The 17,644-nt window shown below is 34.0% G+C and overlaps 1 protein-coding gene across 1 annotated transcript in view; it reads left to right on the top strand.

Moving 5' to 3' along the window:
* The window catches only part of TSGA13 (testis specific 13), a 317,918-nt gene that overhangs the window by 74,553 nt on the left and 225,721 nt on the right, over positions 1-17,644 (top strand). Inside the window, exon 3 of the mRNA XM_044088660.1 lies at positions 11,523-11,617. Within this exon, the coding sequence (XP_043944595.1) occupies positions 11,523-11,617 (95 nt within the window). The remainder of the gene's footprint in view (positions 1-11,522; positions 11,618-17,644) is intronic.

The following is a 17,644-nucleotide window of genomic DNA, read 5'->3' as shown; positions in this document are numbered from 1 at the left end:
AACCCTTAATGACAGGTTTCCTGTTTTTGCTTTTTGTTTTGTTTTTTTTTTTTTAGGATTCAAAATTTTCAAACTTTGAACATATGGTGTCGATCATATGTTTTTCGGGGTTTGAAACTTTTGATCCGATAATATAGACCCTCTTTTAAGTTAACACTTCTTATGAAAATTAATAATTTTTCCTCAACATAGTCCTCCTATGAAGATAACCTAAATTGGAGCAATGCATTTAAATACTGTAAATAAAATATCCCAATAACCAGTGTAACAAATAAAACCAAACAATGGTGTCAGCAGAGGAACGAAGAACCAAAACTCAAAACTTTAGCGTAAACACTTTTTTCAACACCTTCGTCAGTTAGACTTCTTCAGAAATACAAAACTTACTATCTGTACAAGCCTTTAAATACTAAAAATCAACCTTAATTGCAAAACAATTATACAATTAACTAATTTAAAATCATTTCACTTATAAAATTTTCATTTTCTTAAACATACCACTAAAACACAGTACTTACTAAAAGTTGTTTTTAAAAAATATTGTATTTTTATTAAATAATCAATTTTCTATTAGTCAAAAAACATTTTATATTTATCATGTCATTCAAACCTGGAGGGCTATCTGCCCCCAGCCTTAATTGCCACAATGTCTCTTTCCTTTCCACCTTATTTTTTTATATTCCCCCCTCTTAAATCTTGCTTAACATATTCTAACTCAGAAAAAAGTGAATTTTTTATATGAAATGCAAATTACAGAATGTGCATAAAGGGCATTATTATGATCTCTAATTTTAATTGCATAATAGTGTTCTTTAATACGTTTGCTCAAATTTTTCATTGTCATGCCTATATAAAAGGCATGGCACCCAGAACACAAAGCAACATAAACTATATTACTAGCTGAACAGTTAAATCTACCTGGAATGCTGATAGTATACTGTATATGATGCAAATTTAATAAAAGGCCCTTCATAAATATAATCCAACAAAAGAGCCGGTCCGGTAGAAATAAACCAAATAACCAAAAACCAGACAAGGGAAGTGCTGTACACAGAAACGTTTAATCACAAGCATAAATGCTGAATTTTCCACAAGGTGTTTTCGTCCAAGAACATCTCAGACTTCTTCAGACATGATATAAAACACTTCTGAATACATACTTTTATACCATTCACCTTGATTAACTAATTAATTAATCAATATCTTTTAAAAACATATTACCATTTATTATAAAATTCTTAAAAAGTGAATGAATTAGATATATAACTGTATTAAAACCACCACAATTAATTAAAATATATACACATGTAATGTTATAATAGTATCAAATGTATAAATATAAATGAATGAATGTAATAAATAACTTGATGATTAATACCTAAACAGAAATAATAAAAAGATGATTTTTTTTGTAAAATGAATATATTATATACACACAACTGATTTCTAAAAGGCCACTTCTATAATTTTGCAGATCAAAGCTTTAATAGAGGTAGAATTGAAATTGAATCATTAAGCCCTGGGGTTTTATTAGCTTCCAGAATTATCTGCCATAATGTTTCTCTGAATTCCAATTTGGTTTCCCAGGGACCCCCTCTTACTTCTTGGGGAACCATTTCTATTACAGAAAAAAGAAAGTGTGCATTACTGCACTCATGTATGTTTAAACAAAGCATTTATACTATTCTTTTTTCTCACATCATTCAGATGCTCGTATATTTTGTGTTTCAGTTGTCTTTCCGTTTTACCTACATAAAAGGCATCACAGGATCCACATGTAACTAAATAAACTAATCCCTTTGAATTACAGTTAGGGTAATTTTTATTATATATAGTTTTGTGTCTTACTTGTAAATATACCTCTTCCCCTTGTAATATGTATTCGCATTGGTTACAGGCACCACATTTATATGTTCCCCCTCCTTTTTTGTGTGAATATCTGTGTATTAACTGCTTGTTCTAATACATTTTTAATATTCTGTCCTTTTCTAAAAACAACCTTTAGGGGTTTGTTTTTAAATACCTCTAAATCCATAAATTCAGAGAACTTTTTCCACTCCCTTTCTAAAGGGGATTTAATCAAGTTTGCAGTTCCACTGAAATTAGTCACAAAGGCTCTACCAAAGTCTTCCTGACTTGTTTTGTGTATTGTGCCTTGTGTGTAAATAAGTGGGCCTGAACCTAACATCGGTTTATACTTATCATTTCTCCCTTGTTCCATTTCTGTCTGTATGCTGTTGATCAGAACTATAGGATAGCCTCTATCTATGAACATTTTCTCTAATACCTTACATGCATTCTGAAAATCAGAATCCAAGGATGTCATATGGCTAACCCTAACATACTGACCCTTGATAATACTCTTTTTCTGAAAGTAAGGGTGTGCACTACTGTAGCTAATATGTGTACTGGAAAATGTAGGCTTTCTATAAACTACTGATTTAAATTCTTTGCCAGTTTTAAATATAGTCACATCTAAATAATTACATTTTTCTAATGCTACCTGATGTGTGAACTGCAAAAAGGTAGTAGTTCCAGAAAGATAATTCATGAATTTTTCCAACGTGGCCCTGACCCCTGTCCAAAAAAATACAGATATCATCAAAGTATCTAGTATAAAGTTTCCAGTGTTGTGAGAAGGTTCAGGTATGAATAAATTTAGACTCCCATACAGATAAAATAATATCTGCATAGGTGGGGGCACAACTAGCCCCCATAGCAACTCCCTGTTCTTGCTGGCAAAATTCCCCTTCAAAAAACAAGAAATTGTTTCTAAGGACCAATTCTACTAACTGCAAACAAAGAAAAATGTCATTTACCTCATTCTCAGTGCTTCTTCTAACCACGACAATCCTAAGTCATGTGGAATGACAGAAAATAAATCAACAATATCAATACATAGAAATGTAAGGCCTTCTTCACAATATTCTGGTCATATTCTAGCCAGAAAATCCCAAGAATCTTTAAGGATGTGGGGGCATCCCCCCCATATATCCTTGAGTTTCCAATCCAGAAATTTAGCCAGTGGGGCTATTTTGGAACCTTCTGATGCAACCACTGATCTAAAAGGGGGGTCCTCCACATCCTTATGCACCTTAGGAATACCAAATATGGACGGTATTCTAGGTGAATTGTTTTCCAAATATGAATATGATGGGAAATCAATAACACCCTGATCAAACAAGTCTTTCAATGCCAAGTCTATTTTATGATAGGCAATGTTTATTTCATTGATTGATACTTCACGATATTTGTCCAGATCCTGAAGGAGAGAGAGCATCTTTCCTTCATATAAACTTTTATCCATTAATACAATCCCCCCTTCTTTATCAGGTTCCATGACCTGTATTTCTGGGTTAGTACACAGTTGCTTCAATAAGGTATTTTCTTCCTTAGTTAAGTTATTTTTAATATAAACATTCTCCTGATTTTTAAATAAATTCCTAAGTTAATTTTCTAGTACATTTTCCAAGTTTTTTAATTGTGGATGAAGTGGTGGATTAAAGGTACTATTTTTTCTGGGAATCATACTATTTAGTGTAACTAGTGGTGTACCATTGAAAAACTGTTCCAAATTTATTTTTCTAATGAACATCTTAATATCTAATATCGTCCGTGTTAGGTTACCTTTTTTCATAGGTATATATTTAAAACCTTTCATAAAAAAATGGAAGAATTCTTTTGTAACATCCAAGGGACTATAATTAAATATGTGGAATCCCTGCCAACTAGAAACGTGTAGTGTTTTGTATATCAGTACTATTTTAAGATACCCCTCGTACCTGTATGTCCCTCTGTTGCCCCCTCCCCTCTGTTGGAGAGGGGCTTGATAAAAATGGTTATTATTGTATTTCTGCCTCAATCTCTCAGATCTGCGTGGGGAAACATTTCCATTATTGTGATTATTTCCACTATTACCTGGCCTGTTTTGTGACCCCATTTTATTTTCATTGTGTTCTGACTGTCTGTTGTCCTGTATTACCTCTGAATATGTTCTACCATTGAGAAAACTGTTATGTTGGGCCCTAGGCATCGGGTATTGTTTACCCTCGCTATATTCCCTTAGATCACGATCAAGTTTGTTGCATTTTCTCTTTAAAATGTCATCACACTTTTTATCTATCACACTTCTAATACCATAGTATTTATCCTGTTCACTCTGCACACTAAACAACAAATCATTTTTGATACATGAATCCAGTACATCAATTTGTTCATTTAAAATCAACATTTCTCGCTCATAATTATGAATCAAAGCCTTTAACATGTCCAGACCACATTTGTCAAAAATGGTAATTGATTCTTTGTGCAATTCAGTTCCTTCTGGTACATTGTTTGGATATTTAAAGACTTGCAAGCCTTTGGGTACTATCCCATGTTTCAAACATTCCCCCAGGTATGCATTTTCGATATTTAAGGTTTTGTCCCTAGTTAAACATTCCTGTAATTTATTAAGACTTACTCTGTAAGTATCAGAATTAGTACCTTGTACTTGTTGCAAGTTTCTTTTCTGAAAGGTTGGTTTTAACTGCAGCCAGTCATTTAAATTCTGACGTCCGTGGTCATTGTTCATTTCAGTTTCCTCATTGGGTCAGTTAATGGAGTCTTACGCATTCACATTACCTTCTTGCGAACACAAAATCACAGGTGTATTGTTCCAGGAACCTTCTGGTTGCCCTAAACCTTGGTTAACTGTACTGTTTTCTTTCGGTAGTCGTTCACTGCCGGTTAGTGCTTCCTCATTACCAGGCAGACCTGTGTTTGAAAGTAACACAGTGACCCCTCGACCAATTTGAGTCAAGATATTCATTAGTTGTGTCAACTGATCGGAGATTCTACATATTTCACCCATCTCCTGGCCCCGACCATTATTGGGGCTGCACGAAGGTGAATTCAGCTCTTCCAAAAGCTCCATAACAAAACTTCCAAATAATCCAACAAAAGAGCTGGTCCGGTAGAAATAAACTAAATAACCAAAAACCAGACAAGGGAAGTGTTGTACACAGAAACGTTTAATCACAAGCATAAACGCTGAATTTTCCAGAAGGAGTTTTCATCCAAGAACATCTCAGACTTCTTCAGACATGATATAAAACACTTCTGAATACATACTTTTAAACCATTCCCCTTGATTAACTAATTAATTAATTAATATATTTTAAAAACATATTACCATTTATTGTAAAATTCTTAAAAATGAATGAATTAGATATATATAACTGTATTAAAGCCACCACAATTAATTAAAATATATACACATGTAATGTTATAATAGTATCAAATGTATACATAGAAATGAATGAATGGAATAAATAACGATGATTAATACCTAAACAGAAATTATAAAAAGATGATTTTTTTTTTGTAAAATGAATATATTATATACACACAACTGATTTCTAAAAGGCCACTTCTATAATTTTGCAGATCTAAGCTTTAATAGAGGTAGAATTGAAATGGAATCATTAAGCCCTGGGTTTTATGAGCTTCCAGAATTATCTGCCATAATGTTTCTCTGAATTCCAATTTGGTTTCCCAGGGAACCATTTCTATTACAGAAAAAAAAAGTGTGCATTACTGCACTCTAATGTATGTTTAAACAAAGCATTTATACTATTCTTTTTTCTCACATCATTCAGATGCTCGTATATTCTGCGTTTCAGTTGTCTTTCCATTTTACCTACATAAAAGGCATCACAGGATCCACATGTAACTAAATAAACTAATCCCTTTGAATTACAGTTAGGGTAATTTTTATTATATATAGTTTTGTGTCTTACTTGTAAATATACCTCTTCCCCTTGTAATATGTATTCACATTGGTTACAGGCACCACATTTATATGTCCCCCTCCTTTTTTGTCTGAATAACTGTGTATTAACTGCTTGTTCTAATACATTTTTAATATTCTGTCCTTTTCTAAAAACAACCTTTAGGGGGTTGATTTTAAATACCTCTAAATCCGTAAATTCAGAGAATTTTTATCACTCCCTTTCTAAAGTGGATTTAATCAAGTTTGCAGTTCCACTGAAATTAGTCACAAAGGCTCTACCAAAGTCTTCCTGACTTGTTTTTTATATTCTGCCTTGTGTGTAAATAAGTGGGCCTGAACCTAACATCGGTTTATACTTATCATTTCTCCCTTGTTCCACTTTTATCTGTATGCTGTTGATCAGAACTATAGGATAGTCTCTATCTATAAACATTTTCTCTAATACCTTACATTCATTCTGAAAATCAGAATCCAAGGATGTCATATGGCTAACCCTAACATACTGACCATTGATAATACTCTTTTTCTGAAAGTAAGGGTGTGCATTACTATAGCTAATATATGTATTGGAAAATGTAGGCTTTCTATAAACTACTGATTTAAATCATTTGCCAGTATTAAATATAGTCACATCTACATAATTACATTTTTCTAATGTTACTTGATGTGTGAACTGCAAAAAGGTAGTAGTTCCAGAAAGATAATTAATTAAATTTTCCAATGTGGCCCTGTCCCCTGTCCAAAAAATACATATATCATCAAGGTACCTGGTATAACGTTTCCAGTGTTGTGAGAAGGGACAGGTATGAATAAATTTAGACTCCCATACAGATAAAATAATATCTGCGTAGGTGGGGGCACAATTAGCCCCCATAGCAACTCCCTGTTCTTGCTGGTAAAATTCCCCTTCAAAAAACAAAAAATTGTTTCTAAGGACCAATTCTGCTAACTCCAAACAAAGAAAAATGTCATTTTCAGAGGTATTTGATCTCATTCTCAGAGCTTCTTCTAACCATGACAATCCTAAGTCATGTGGAATGACAGAAAATAAATCAACAATATCAATACATAGAAATGTAAGGCCTACCACACAATTTTCTGGTTGTATTCTAGCCAGAAAATCCCAAGAATCTTTAAGGATGTGGGGGCATCCCTCCCATATATCCTTCAGTTTCCAATCCAGAAATTTAGCCAGTGGGGCTATGTTGGAAGCTTCTGATGCAACCACTGGTCTAAAAGGGGGGTCCTCCGCATCCTTATGCACCTTAGGAGTACCAAATATGGACATTATTCTAGGTGAATTGTTTTCCAAATATGAATATGTTTGGAAATTAATAAAACCCTGATCAAACAAGTCTTTCAATGCCAAGTCTATTTTATGATAGGCGATGTTTATTTCATTCATTGATACTTCACTATATTTGTCCACATCCTGATGGAGAGAGAGCATCTTTCCTTCATATAAAATTTTATCCATTAATACAATTTCCCCTCCTTTATCAGGTTTCATGACCCATATTTCTGGGTTAGTACACAGTTGCTTCAATAAGGTATTTTCTTCCTTAGTTAAGTTATTTTTAATATAACTATTCTCCTGATTTTTAAATAAATTCCTAAGTTCATTTTCTAGTACATTTTCCAAGTTTTTTAATTGTGGATGAAGTGGTGGATTAAAGGTACTATTTTTTTTCTGGGAATCATACTACTTAGTGTAACTAGTGGTGTACCATTGAAAAACTGTTCCAAATTTATTTTTCTAATGAACATCTTAATATCAAATATCGTCCGTGTTAGGTTACCTTTTTTCATAGGTATATATTTAAAACCTTTCATAAATAAATGGAAGAATTATTTTGTAACATACCATAGTATTTATCCTGTTCACTCTGTACACTAAACAACAAATTGTTTTTGATACATGAATCCAGTACATCAATTTGTTCATTTAAAATCAACATTTCTTGCTCATAATTACGAATCAAAGCCTTTAAAATGTCCAGACCACATTTGTCAATTTGTGCAATTCAGTTCCTTCTGATTCATTGTTCAGATATTTAAAGACTCGCAAACCTTTGGGTTTATGAAATGCAAATGACAGAATGTGTATAAAGGGCGTTATTATGATCTCTAATTTTAATTGCATAATAGTGTTCTTTAATACACTTGCTCAAATTTTTCATTGTCATGCCTATATAAAAGGCAGGACACCCAGAACACAAAGCAATATAAACTATATTGCTAGTTGAACAATTAAAGCTACCTGGAATGCTGATAGTATACTGTATATGATCCAAATTTAATAAAAGGCCCTTCATAAATATACCTACATGTATTGCAACTATGGCATTTGTATGTGCCTCTAGCTTTATCTGTCATAGGAAGTGGTAGTAAGGTATCATCTATTTCTAACATTCCTTTAATACTTTGGCGTCTTTTAAAAACAAAATTAGGAGCATTTCCTAAAACCTTATGTAATTCGCTATTACCTGTGATTATTTTCCAATTATTTTAAATTGTCGACATAATATTTTTACTGTCCATTGTCATTTCTATTACACATCTGGGGGGAATTTCTAACCGATCATCACTGTTAGTTGCATCTTTGACAGTCAATCCTTTTTCTAAAATAGGAGTAAAATCTACTAGCCACCTATCCTTAATATCTGTGGCTAACGTTTCCAATAGTTCTACTGGGTACCCTCTCTGAATAAATAATTCAGTTATAAATTTTACTTCTCTATTGAAGTCTTCTTCTTCTTTACTCACCATACGAGATGCCCTAATATATTGACCCTTAGGGATATTCTTTTTCCTAAATCCCAGATGATTACTTTGATAGTTTAAGTAATTATTAACATAGGTATTCTTTCTATGTATTTTATTTGAAATTTTTCTGTTTACTTTCACCCAACTTTATTCAATATCCAGATAAGTTATTTTGATACCAACTTCTCCTAAAGTAAAGGATAAAAAATTGGAACTCTTATTTAGTTCTTCTAACAATGTAGTACTAAGTTTGACAGAACCTTTTGCAATGAAAAATAGGTTGTCAATAAACCTACAATAAAAATAATATTAGGAAAGAGACTAATGGTGGGTAAAATTTATTTTTCCCACCACCCCATGACCAAGCCTGCAAAGGCTGGGGCTACCGTAGCCCACATAGCAACTCATGTGATCTGTCTATAATACTTTTCTTAAACACAAAGTAATTGTTTTACAACAACAACTCTAATAAGGAATTATACAACTTAATGGTTGAATCACTCAAAGTTGTATATTTATATAAAAAAAATAGATATAAATTCTAAACCATTCCCTTGGGGAATAGAATTATACAAAGACACTACTACATCAGTTGTCAGCATAACAAAATCATGACACTGTTGTTCTATAATTTCATTACTAAGTGAAAACAGCCTTATATGGTCTAAAAAAGACCAAGAATTCTTAATAAAAGACAGTAATTTCTGAACTAAAGGATTCAAAACCAAATCTAAAAACAATAAAATTCCCTCTGTTATACTACCAGAGGCTGCAACTATAGGTCGAAAGGGTGGGTTAACTTCACTTTTGTGAATCTTAGGTATACCAAATAGTATACCTACTTCAGGAGTTTCCACTGAAAAAAAATCATATAATTCAACTGTTAATTCTCCATTCATAAGCAGCACAATGTTTCTGGCAACAATGTAATAGATAAATTTGTTGAGTTAGAAAAGGGTCTAAAAAATATCGAGCTATGGTCGTTGAAAATAAGTATTTCGAATGTTGTATTTCAAGTAAGGTTTTTTAAACTTCCAAATGGAGTGTTTAAAGAAGACCCTTTTTTCAGGAGCTTACAACCTTCTTTAAAAACGCAGGTTTAGATTTTTTGAAGCTCCTAATTAAATGTCTTTTATTAAGGATTCTTAGTCTTTTTTAGACCATATAAGGCCGTTTTCACTTAGTAATGAAATTATAGAACAAGAGTATCATGATTTTGTTATGCTGACAGCTGACGTAGTCTCTTTGTACACTTCTATTCCCCAAGTGGATGGTTTAGAACTTATAACTAATTTTGTATATAAATATACAACTTTGAGTGATTCAATCATTAAGTTTCCTAATATTAGTTTTATTGAAGGTTTATTGACGACCTATTTTTCATTGTAAAAGGTTCTGTCGAACTTAGTACTACATTGTTAGAAGAACTAAATAAGAGTTGCAATTTTGTATCCTTTACTTTAGGAGAAGTTGGTAACAAAATAAGTTATTTGCATATTGAATTAAGTTAGGATAAAGTAAAAAGAGAATTTTCAAGTAAAATTCATAGAAAGAATATCTATTTAAATAATTATTTACTCTATCAAAGTAATCATCCGGGATTTATGAAAAAGAATATCCCTAATGGTCAATATATAAGGGCATCTCGTATGGTGAGTAAAGAAGTAAATTTCAATAGAGAAGTAGAATTTATAACTGAATTATTTATTCAGAGAGGGTACCCAGTAGACCTTTTGGAAAAGTTAGCCATAGATATTAAGGATAGGCGGCTAGTAGATTTTCCTCCTATTTTAGAAAAAGGATTGACTGTCAAAGATGCAACTAACAGTGATGATTGGTTAGAAATTCCCCCCAGATATGTAATAGATATGACAGTGGACAGTAACACTATTATGTCCACAATTCAAAATAATTGAAAATAATCACAGGTAATAGTGAATTACATAAGGTTTTAGGAAATGCTCCTAATTTTGTTTTTAAAAGAAGCCAAAGTATTAAAGGAATGTTAGAAATAGATTATACCTTGCTACCACTTTCCATGACAGATAAAGCTAGAGGCACATACAAATGCCATAGTTGCAATACAATCACTGTAGGTTACCATCATGACTAAAATACAAACTTTTTCCCTATGATTGATAGTACTACTTGGACATTAACAGTACTACATATACCCTCATCAGAAACACATATAAAGCATGTATTTGTCTAATTATATGTGTTTTCCCTGTTAAAACTGTACATCTCACAAAACTGGCTAAACCTCAAAATACTGAATTGGGCAAACTTTATTAATATATCTTATAAACAGCTTAAAGCATTCAGATTATTTCCTAGATTTCAGCACTTGACTAACCAAGAGAACAACTTGAATATCATGCAGATACTCTTATAAACTCTAACTTAGGTAATTTCCAATTATTTTTCTAGCAATTTTGGAATGTTCAGCTGAAACAGTTATAATTCCCTCTGCTTTTAGTTATAAAATGTCTTTTCACTTTTATTAATGAATTCTAGCTTAAAATAGTTATTGAATATTACTTGTAAGAAATTAAGTCAAACATTCTGTATACAGTTCATTTTATTAGTTAGGTTAAATAGGTGTATTAATGTATTATTCTCCATATTTTTCTTCCTCTTGAAATATTTTATCCCTTTTTGCATTGCGAGTGTTAGATTTATGTTCTTTGAAATTATCTTGTTTCACTTTATTATGCTTAATGGAAAACTTCTGATAAAAATTTATTTGAAAAAAATCTGTTCAGTCAAAGCTAGTAATGGATTTCAGTTTCTGCTTACTTGTTGCAACTACGAATTTGAATAATCACCTTTTTTTTCCTGCCCATTTATTAGAAGCTTACCTTCAGTCATACAGTAACTCATCTTTTCAAATATTTTTGATACTGAATTTGGTTTAAGAAATGTCATAAGAACATTGCAATAACATAAACGAGGAGTTTTTAAAACGTTTCTTATTTTACAGTAACTGCCAATGCAGAAGAACTTTGGAGGATTCTGAGGGAGATTTCTGAGCAGAAACTGGAAAATCTGTATAACAAAATGCCAGGGGCAGTTAATGTAAGTATTGCTATTTTGAAAGCACTGACTTTACAGCAAACCCATTGCAGGATCTGTTTATCTGCACCCCATACACGTTTTTGTCACCTCTACTGCATACTATAAAGCTTGTATTTATGGCTTTCATCCATTGCTGCTGCTGTTGGATTCGAATATGAATTCAGAATTTCTTGAGTACACGAGTCTTGTCCTATACCTTTGGGAATTTATTTATAAGCATATGTTTTCTTTTGCATTATGAAATTTATCATTAAGCTCATTGTAAAGTATCATTAATGTGCAATAAACATTATTGCTCATAAGAATTGAAATTACAACCTCTCAATGGAGGCTATACAGAACATGCACTAAGGTATGTAAATTGAGCAACCATTGTTAGGCATCTGTGATGTCTGATGCAGCAGAAGATTACTGCTGAAGAAACTGTTTAGATTCACAGACTTATACTGCCTGAATGCTTTCTACCTGTAGTATTAATTGTTAAGGTTAGACCCTTGCACTAATGTACCTTACTTTTTAGTGAAAGAAAGGGTTTGATGGATACTGAATTTGCAAGTTTGTGGTGCGAGTCATGTGACTAGAGATAATTTTTCATCTCTTGGTGTCTCATATCTTCTTTATGTGCTGCCCTGAGTTGTTGTTTAACTAATTACTTCCTCCTGTATGGCTGATATGCAGTATGTTGCATGTTTCCACTGAAACCCAACTACCACCTTTCCACATTCATGGCCAAAAATTTTAAACCCTTCTTTAAAGTCTTATTCTTCTACTCCTCTGCCTTACTTATCTTTATGTTGTCAGAAAAGGGAGTGATCCCATTCTCTTTCCCAATATAAATGTATGAAACAAGCTTATTGAAGAGTTTTGGGTCAAGTACTGTTCCTTGCTGTACTACATTAATCTCTTTCCTTATTCATAGCCTCTTTCCTCTTACCACAATCATCTGTGATATACTTCTGATCTGTTCAGCTGCCAGAACCTCATTCTTTTTCCTATCCCCAACACTTGCAACCTACCTAGCAGCTACTTGTACTGGTTCTCTCTCTTGACATCTTTTTTTCTGTAACCCAGCCATAAAACCAAATCAGCTTTGGTCTGCAGCTCTTCTGGCCATGAATTCATGCCACTTGTAGTCCTATCCATTGTTTCCCTCTAAGAAAGCAACCATCCTTTCTTCACAGATTTTCTACATGTCATTTTCTACCACTTAGGCTGACAGCCCCCAGATTTTTCCTCCTTATTCCTTGTACAATGGTAATAAATTTGCTGTTCTTCAGATCACATGTACTTTTGCAGAAACTAGTCATCTGTGGAAGAGATCTGTTAGGAAAATTGTGAGGATACTAATTGAAATACACTGATCTTAGAATTCAGCCTATCTGATATAACTTCATGGAATTTCACTGTCGCTAACCTGATCAGACCATCTTTTGTATAGCTTTTCCTTTTTGGATACCAGTGCTGGCATTGTTTCAGCATATGTACTGGAGTTTGGTTGTAAAAAGACCTCATGTGTGAAATGTGCTGGAATGCAACCTCTTCACTTCTTTTCATGAATGATAAACCATTAGTCATGTATCTGTCTTGGCTTCGTGAGTGCAATGATATTTCTTTGTCAGTATGATTACAGGTATTTTTCTATTGTTTTAATAAGATACTTTTCATCATCTTCAGTAGAAATTTTCCCCCAAGAGAGGGATGACTTCCCCTTCCAAATCAATAAACAAGTGTGCATGTGGTAGACAAATTGACCCCAAAAACTTCCATATTCAGTACTTATTTTATCTGAGGACTGATCATAATGGAGTGTCTTGTGTACTTCAAAATGTAATAAAAGTATTATTTTTAAGGAGATTATATGCACTGCCCTCATATCTGATGACAAAAAAGTTGAAATAGTTAGGAAACACACACACTCACACACACACACATACACACACAATCTCCCTGGTCACATAGCAGTGGGGAAAGGGCAGGTTTAAAGAAAGCGGAACTGTTTTGCTGAATTGGGGCTCACTATAATTGCCATGTTTCAGTTGTCAGGTTCCTGATAAACCCAGTAATGATGTCTGTACTGCACACAGTGTTTTACAGATTAATGAACAGTCCAGGCAAACTCAGAGAGCTTAATTTTTGAAAAGATGGAATGAGCCCCTTGTCCTTGATGAAAGATCTATGATCAGTGCTACAAATTCATGTACCTTCCACCTTACAACCTACCTTTCCACCATCTTTTAAGTGCAAACAACTGGTCGGGGGTATTTTTAAATTATGCACTTTTACAGCAGCCTATATTGTCACCTTCATAGGACCAGTACAGAGCTTCCATTGATGTGGAAAGTAAAGAAACCTTTGCCCATACCAGTAATGACAAAAGAGCAAAAGAAACCTTAGATCACCTTTCTTTTTGCCCTCTGAGGATGAAAAAAAATCTGTATGTAACAGAGAGATTCCAATATAAATGCAGACTCAGACCGCTGTAATAACATCACCTCAAGCTTCAAGGTCTATTAGTAATTTTACTTATGGAAAGACTTTTAACTGCATAGGGATTTTTGGAAGGATAACAGGAATCTGTTCTTCCTCAAACAAGAGATATTTAGAAGTGGTCTGGATAAAATAGGCTAAGTGGTGTATCCTGCCTTTTTCATATACATTTTAATATGTTTTTGGTTTCAGATTCTCAGTATCCTGACAGCTCCAGCACCAAAGAGTGCAGACAAACAGATTTAGAGGACACTCATACTCACACATATATCAGAGCTGTTACATAACTTAAAGGAGAACCAAGTACAAGCTCATTGACCTCAGGCCAACAGCAGAGAAAGACTGTCCCATTAACTTCCCTGTTTTCTAGAATTCTGAGCAGTATAGGAAGAAGCTCTTCTTCTCAGTCTCACAATCTCAGCAGAGCTAATACGTTTTGATTTGGTGGGGTGTCACCATCCTGTGGAACTGCCAGGGGCACTGCTGTTTGGCTCTGCCATGAATCATTTTCAAAAGAATATGCTGTCTCTTACTGAAAAAGAAACCAGATAAGATGGTAGAGTTATCATTAAAGACTGATGCAGCAGGGGTGCGCATGTTAAAATGCGTATATGATGCTTTAGATGCTGCACTTTGTGAAGCCCTGAATAAATATTCTTGTCTGACAACAGACACATGACATGACATGACATGAAGATGTGAAGGCCCCACTGCAGCAACCACTGAATTCTTAGCACATCTTGAAACATTGTTGTTATCAAAAGTTTTCTATGTCCCATTTAACTTCACACTCCAGGATATCTGTCTCTATATCAGAGACACACACACACACACACACACACACACACACACACACACACACACACACACACACACACACACACACACACACAAAAACTTCATTAGGAGTATCTCCTAATATTGGCAGTGCAGAGGTGCTTGTTCCCACAAAACAAATACTTTGAGGATTGTTGTGAGTGGCTTTCAAAGATTTCATTTTGGGATATTGTCACTCTCTGAAATTTCCTTTGCTAAGCTGATGTGAATCCTTTTAAGAATCCCATAAGACTAGGTGTTCTTGTGGGATGTCACATGACAGTCTTGCTTCTCAGTTGTTGCCGTGTTTTTAAGGAAAGTGACTCTGTACTTGCTTGTTTCTGGATGCCTGCATTTTTTACATCAATCTTGTAATATTGGACTATTCTGTAGGTCAGAAATAGATATTCCCTTTCATTCTTCTACATTTAACTGGGAGGTTATGCTGACATTCATTCTAGGTCTTCCGGACTTAAATATGAAGATATCATCTTGAATACTCAGAGCACCATGAAAGTGTGAAACTACAGTGTTCACATTTTGAGTGTCGTAAAAAGGGGTACAGCCATTACACTGCATTTGGTTTAAAACAGTTTGTTCTTATGAGGAATAAAATAGGCCTATTGGTAGCAGTAACTGTTGCAACTGTTATAACTGTGTAGGGCCATTTTATTGTTTTATGGTGAATTAAAGTTTTTACAGCACTCCAGCTGTGGTATACTCTCTTTCCTTTTTAGAATCCATTTAGACCAGGGTCTGAAACTCAAACTGGAGGCCAAATACAACCTGTCCCTTCTTTCAGAGGGTTATTACTCACTAATTCACCCTGTTCCTTGCAATTGTTTTAGTCTTATGATAAATCACTGAGGGTTACAGTCAGTCAATAATGCCACAAATTAGAGTTTCACACATATTGTTTAGAAAATGCATGCTGATGCAAAACATCAAGTTCTGTTAATGTTCTAAGTGAATTAGACTAACATTTAAAACTTGAACCTGATTTTAACACCTTTCTCCCCAATTATTTTGGGCTTTATCCCTGATTACTGAGCAAAGAAGTCAAGAGCTATGCAAAATATGAATGATATATGGGATTATGATCAAGTCTCCAATTGTACTGTATGTGTTATTTGATCGAGACTTGGGTCCAAAGAAATTCACCTCAAGAATGAAGCCCGAGAGATGACTCTCGGCATTCATGTAGAGAACGCATAATATTTTGTTGCAATTAAAGGTCTGATCATAATTCTTTGTACTGCATGGAAATTTATCTGCTCCATGTACTACTAATTAGTCAAAAGTTAGAATAAGAAAAAAAAATACAATGTGTTGTGTGATTTTGAAAGCCGATAAAGTAGTGACGAAGTGGCTTACATTCTTATGTATTTATTCAAGAATAAACTTCACAGTGTGAAGAGTGTGAAATTCACTCTTTGAATTATGCTATGTACCTAGTTCACTAATAAAAATTGAACTGTAAAATATGTACTAATGAATAATAAAATAGAAAACAGGTAGTCCACAGTTGCGATAAAAATGAAATATCCTTTATTGAAACACACAAACAAGTGATCCTAGTTAAGTATAATGAAAAGTATCAAAAACATTCATTATTTGTATATAATCAGGTTATTTGGAGCAAGGGAGTGGTTACAGAGGGTGGTTCTGTTAAGAGCAATAAAAGCATTAAACTCATTCCTTTAACCAAGCCCCCTTCCCCCTTAACACCATAGTGTAAATTGAGACTGTGCACAGTTTAATTCAAAATTCCATGCAAACCTTAACAGACAGCAGGCAGAATCAGGAGCTGAAAGACAGTTGTTTATTGTCCTGCTACTGTTGTTTTCTGGTTGGCACTGTCTGCTTTTAGTGCAGACTCCATGTTAACAGTGCCTAGCTGGTGCTTAACAATTGTTAAGAACCTTTTTTGTTAATGTTGGGTCTCGAGCAGCACTAAACCAGGTTGTACTTTAGATGCCTTTATATTGTAATCAAGGCGCTCCATGCACTACAACACCGTCACCATCCTTCCTCCACCATAATTTGACATATTTTGTACATTTACATTTTTTGCTTGCATTTATCAAGCTGAAGACCAATTTTGTTGTTAATACTTCTATTATTTTTCATTCAGTCTATATACTACAGTGATATCCCAAAGGTCACAGTAGAGTTGTCAGTCTGCATATGTGAATCCTGTTCTCTCTCTCTCTCTGTCTGACTTGCTACTTCTTCTTCATCTTCTTTCGGCTTTTCCCAGTTAGGGGTCGCCACAGCGGATCATCTGTCCGATCATGATTGGCAGTGGAGTTTTACAGTGTCGAGTTGCCAGCCCAGTGCCCAATCTTCCACAGAAGGCACACACATGCACACACTCACACCTAGGGCCAATTTAAAGTGTCCAATATCTGTCTGACTTGCTACTGACAAATGTGTACCCTTTCTTCATTTCTAGTGTATCAACTTGCCTGCTTACTGACCAGCCAGCGTTCTTCTGCTTAACTTTGAAATCATTTATTAAAATTGTATTTTTTAATGCAGCAGCACAATTACCAGTGAGCTCACTTTTCTATTTTTTTAACCCTGTTCCTGTTTTGATTCTGCATCCTGGATGTAGGATACAGACTGCGTCATTACCAGTGATTATTACTCCACTGATGAAGCACACCAGGAAGTGAGTTTCTCATTCATGCAGTGATGCAACAGAACAAAGGGGGAAAGGGA

Source organism: Protopterus annectens, chromosome 11.part0 (genome assembly GCF_019279795.1).
Source record: "Protopterus annectens isolate FY-2018-M chromosome 11.part0, PAN1.0, whole genome shotgun sequence".
Classification (NCBI taxonomy): Eukaryota; Metazoa; Chordata; order Ceratodontiformes; family Protopteridae; genus Protopterus; species Protopterus annectens.
The sequence above is the reverse complement of the archived record's forward strand: the minus strand, read 5'-3'. Positions and strand labels throughout refer to the sequence as shown.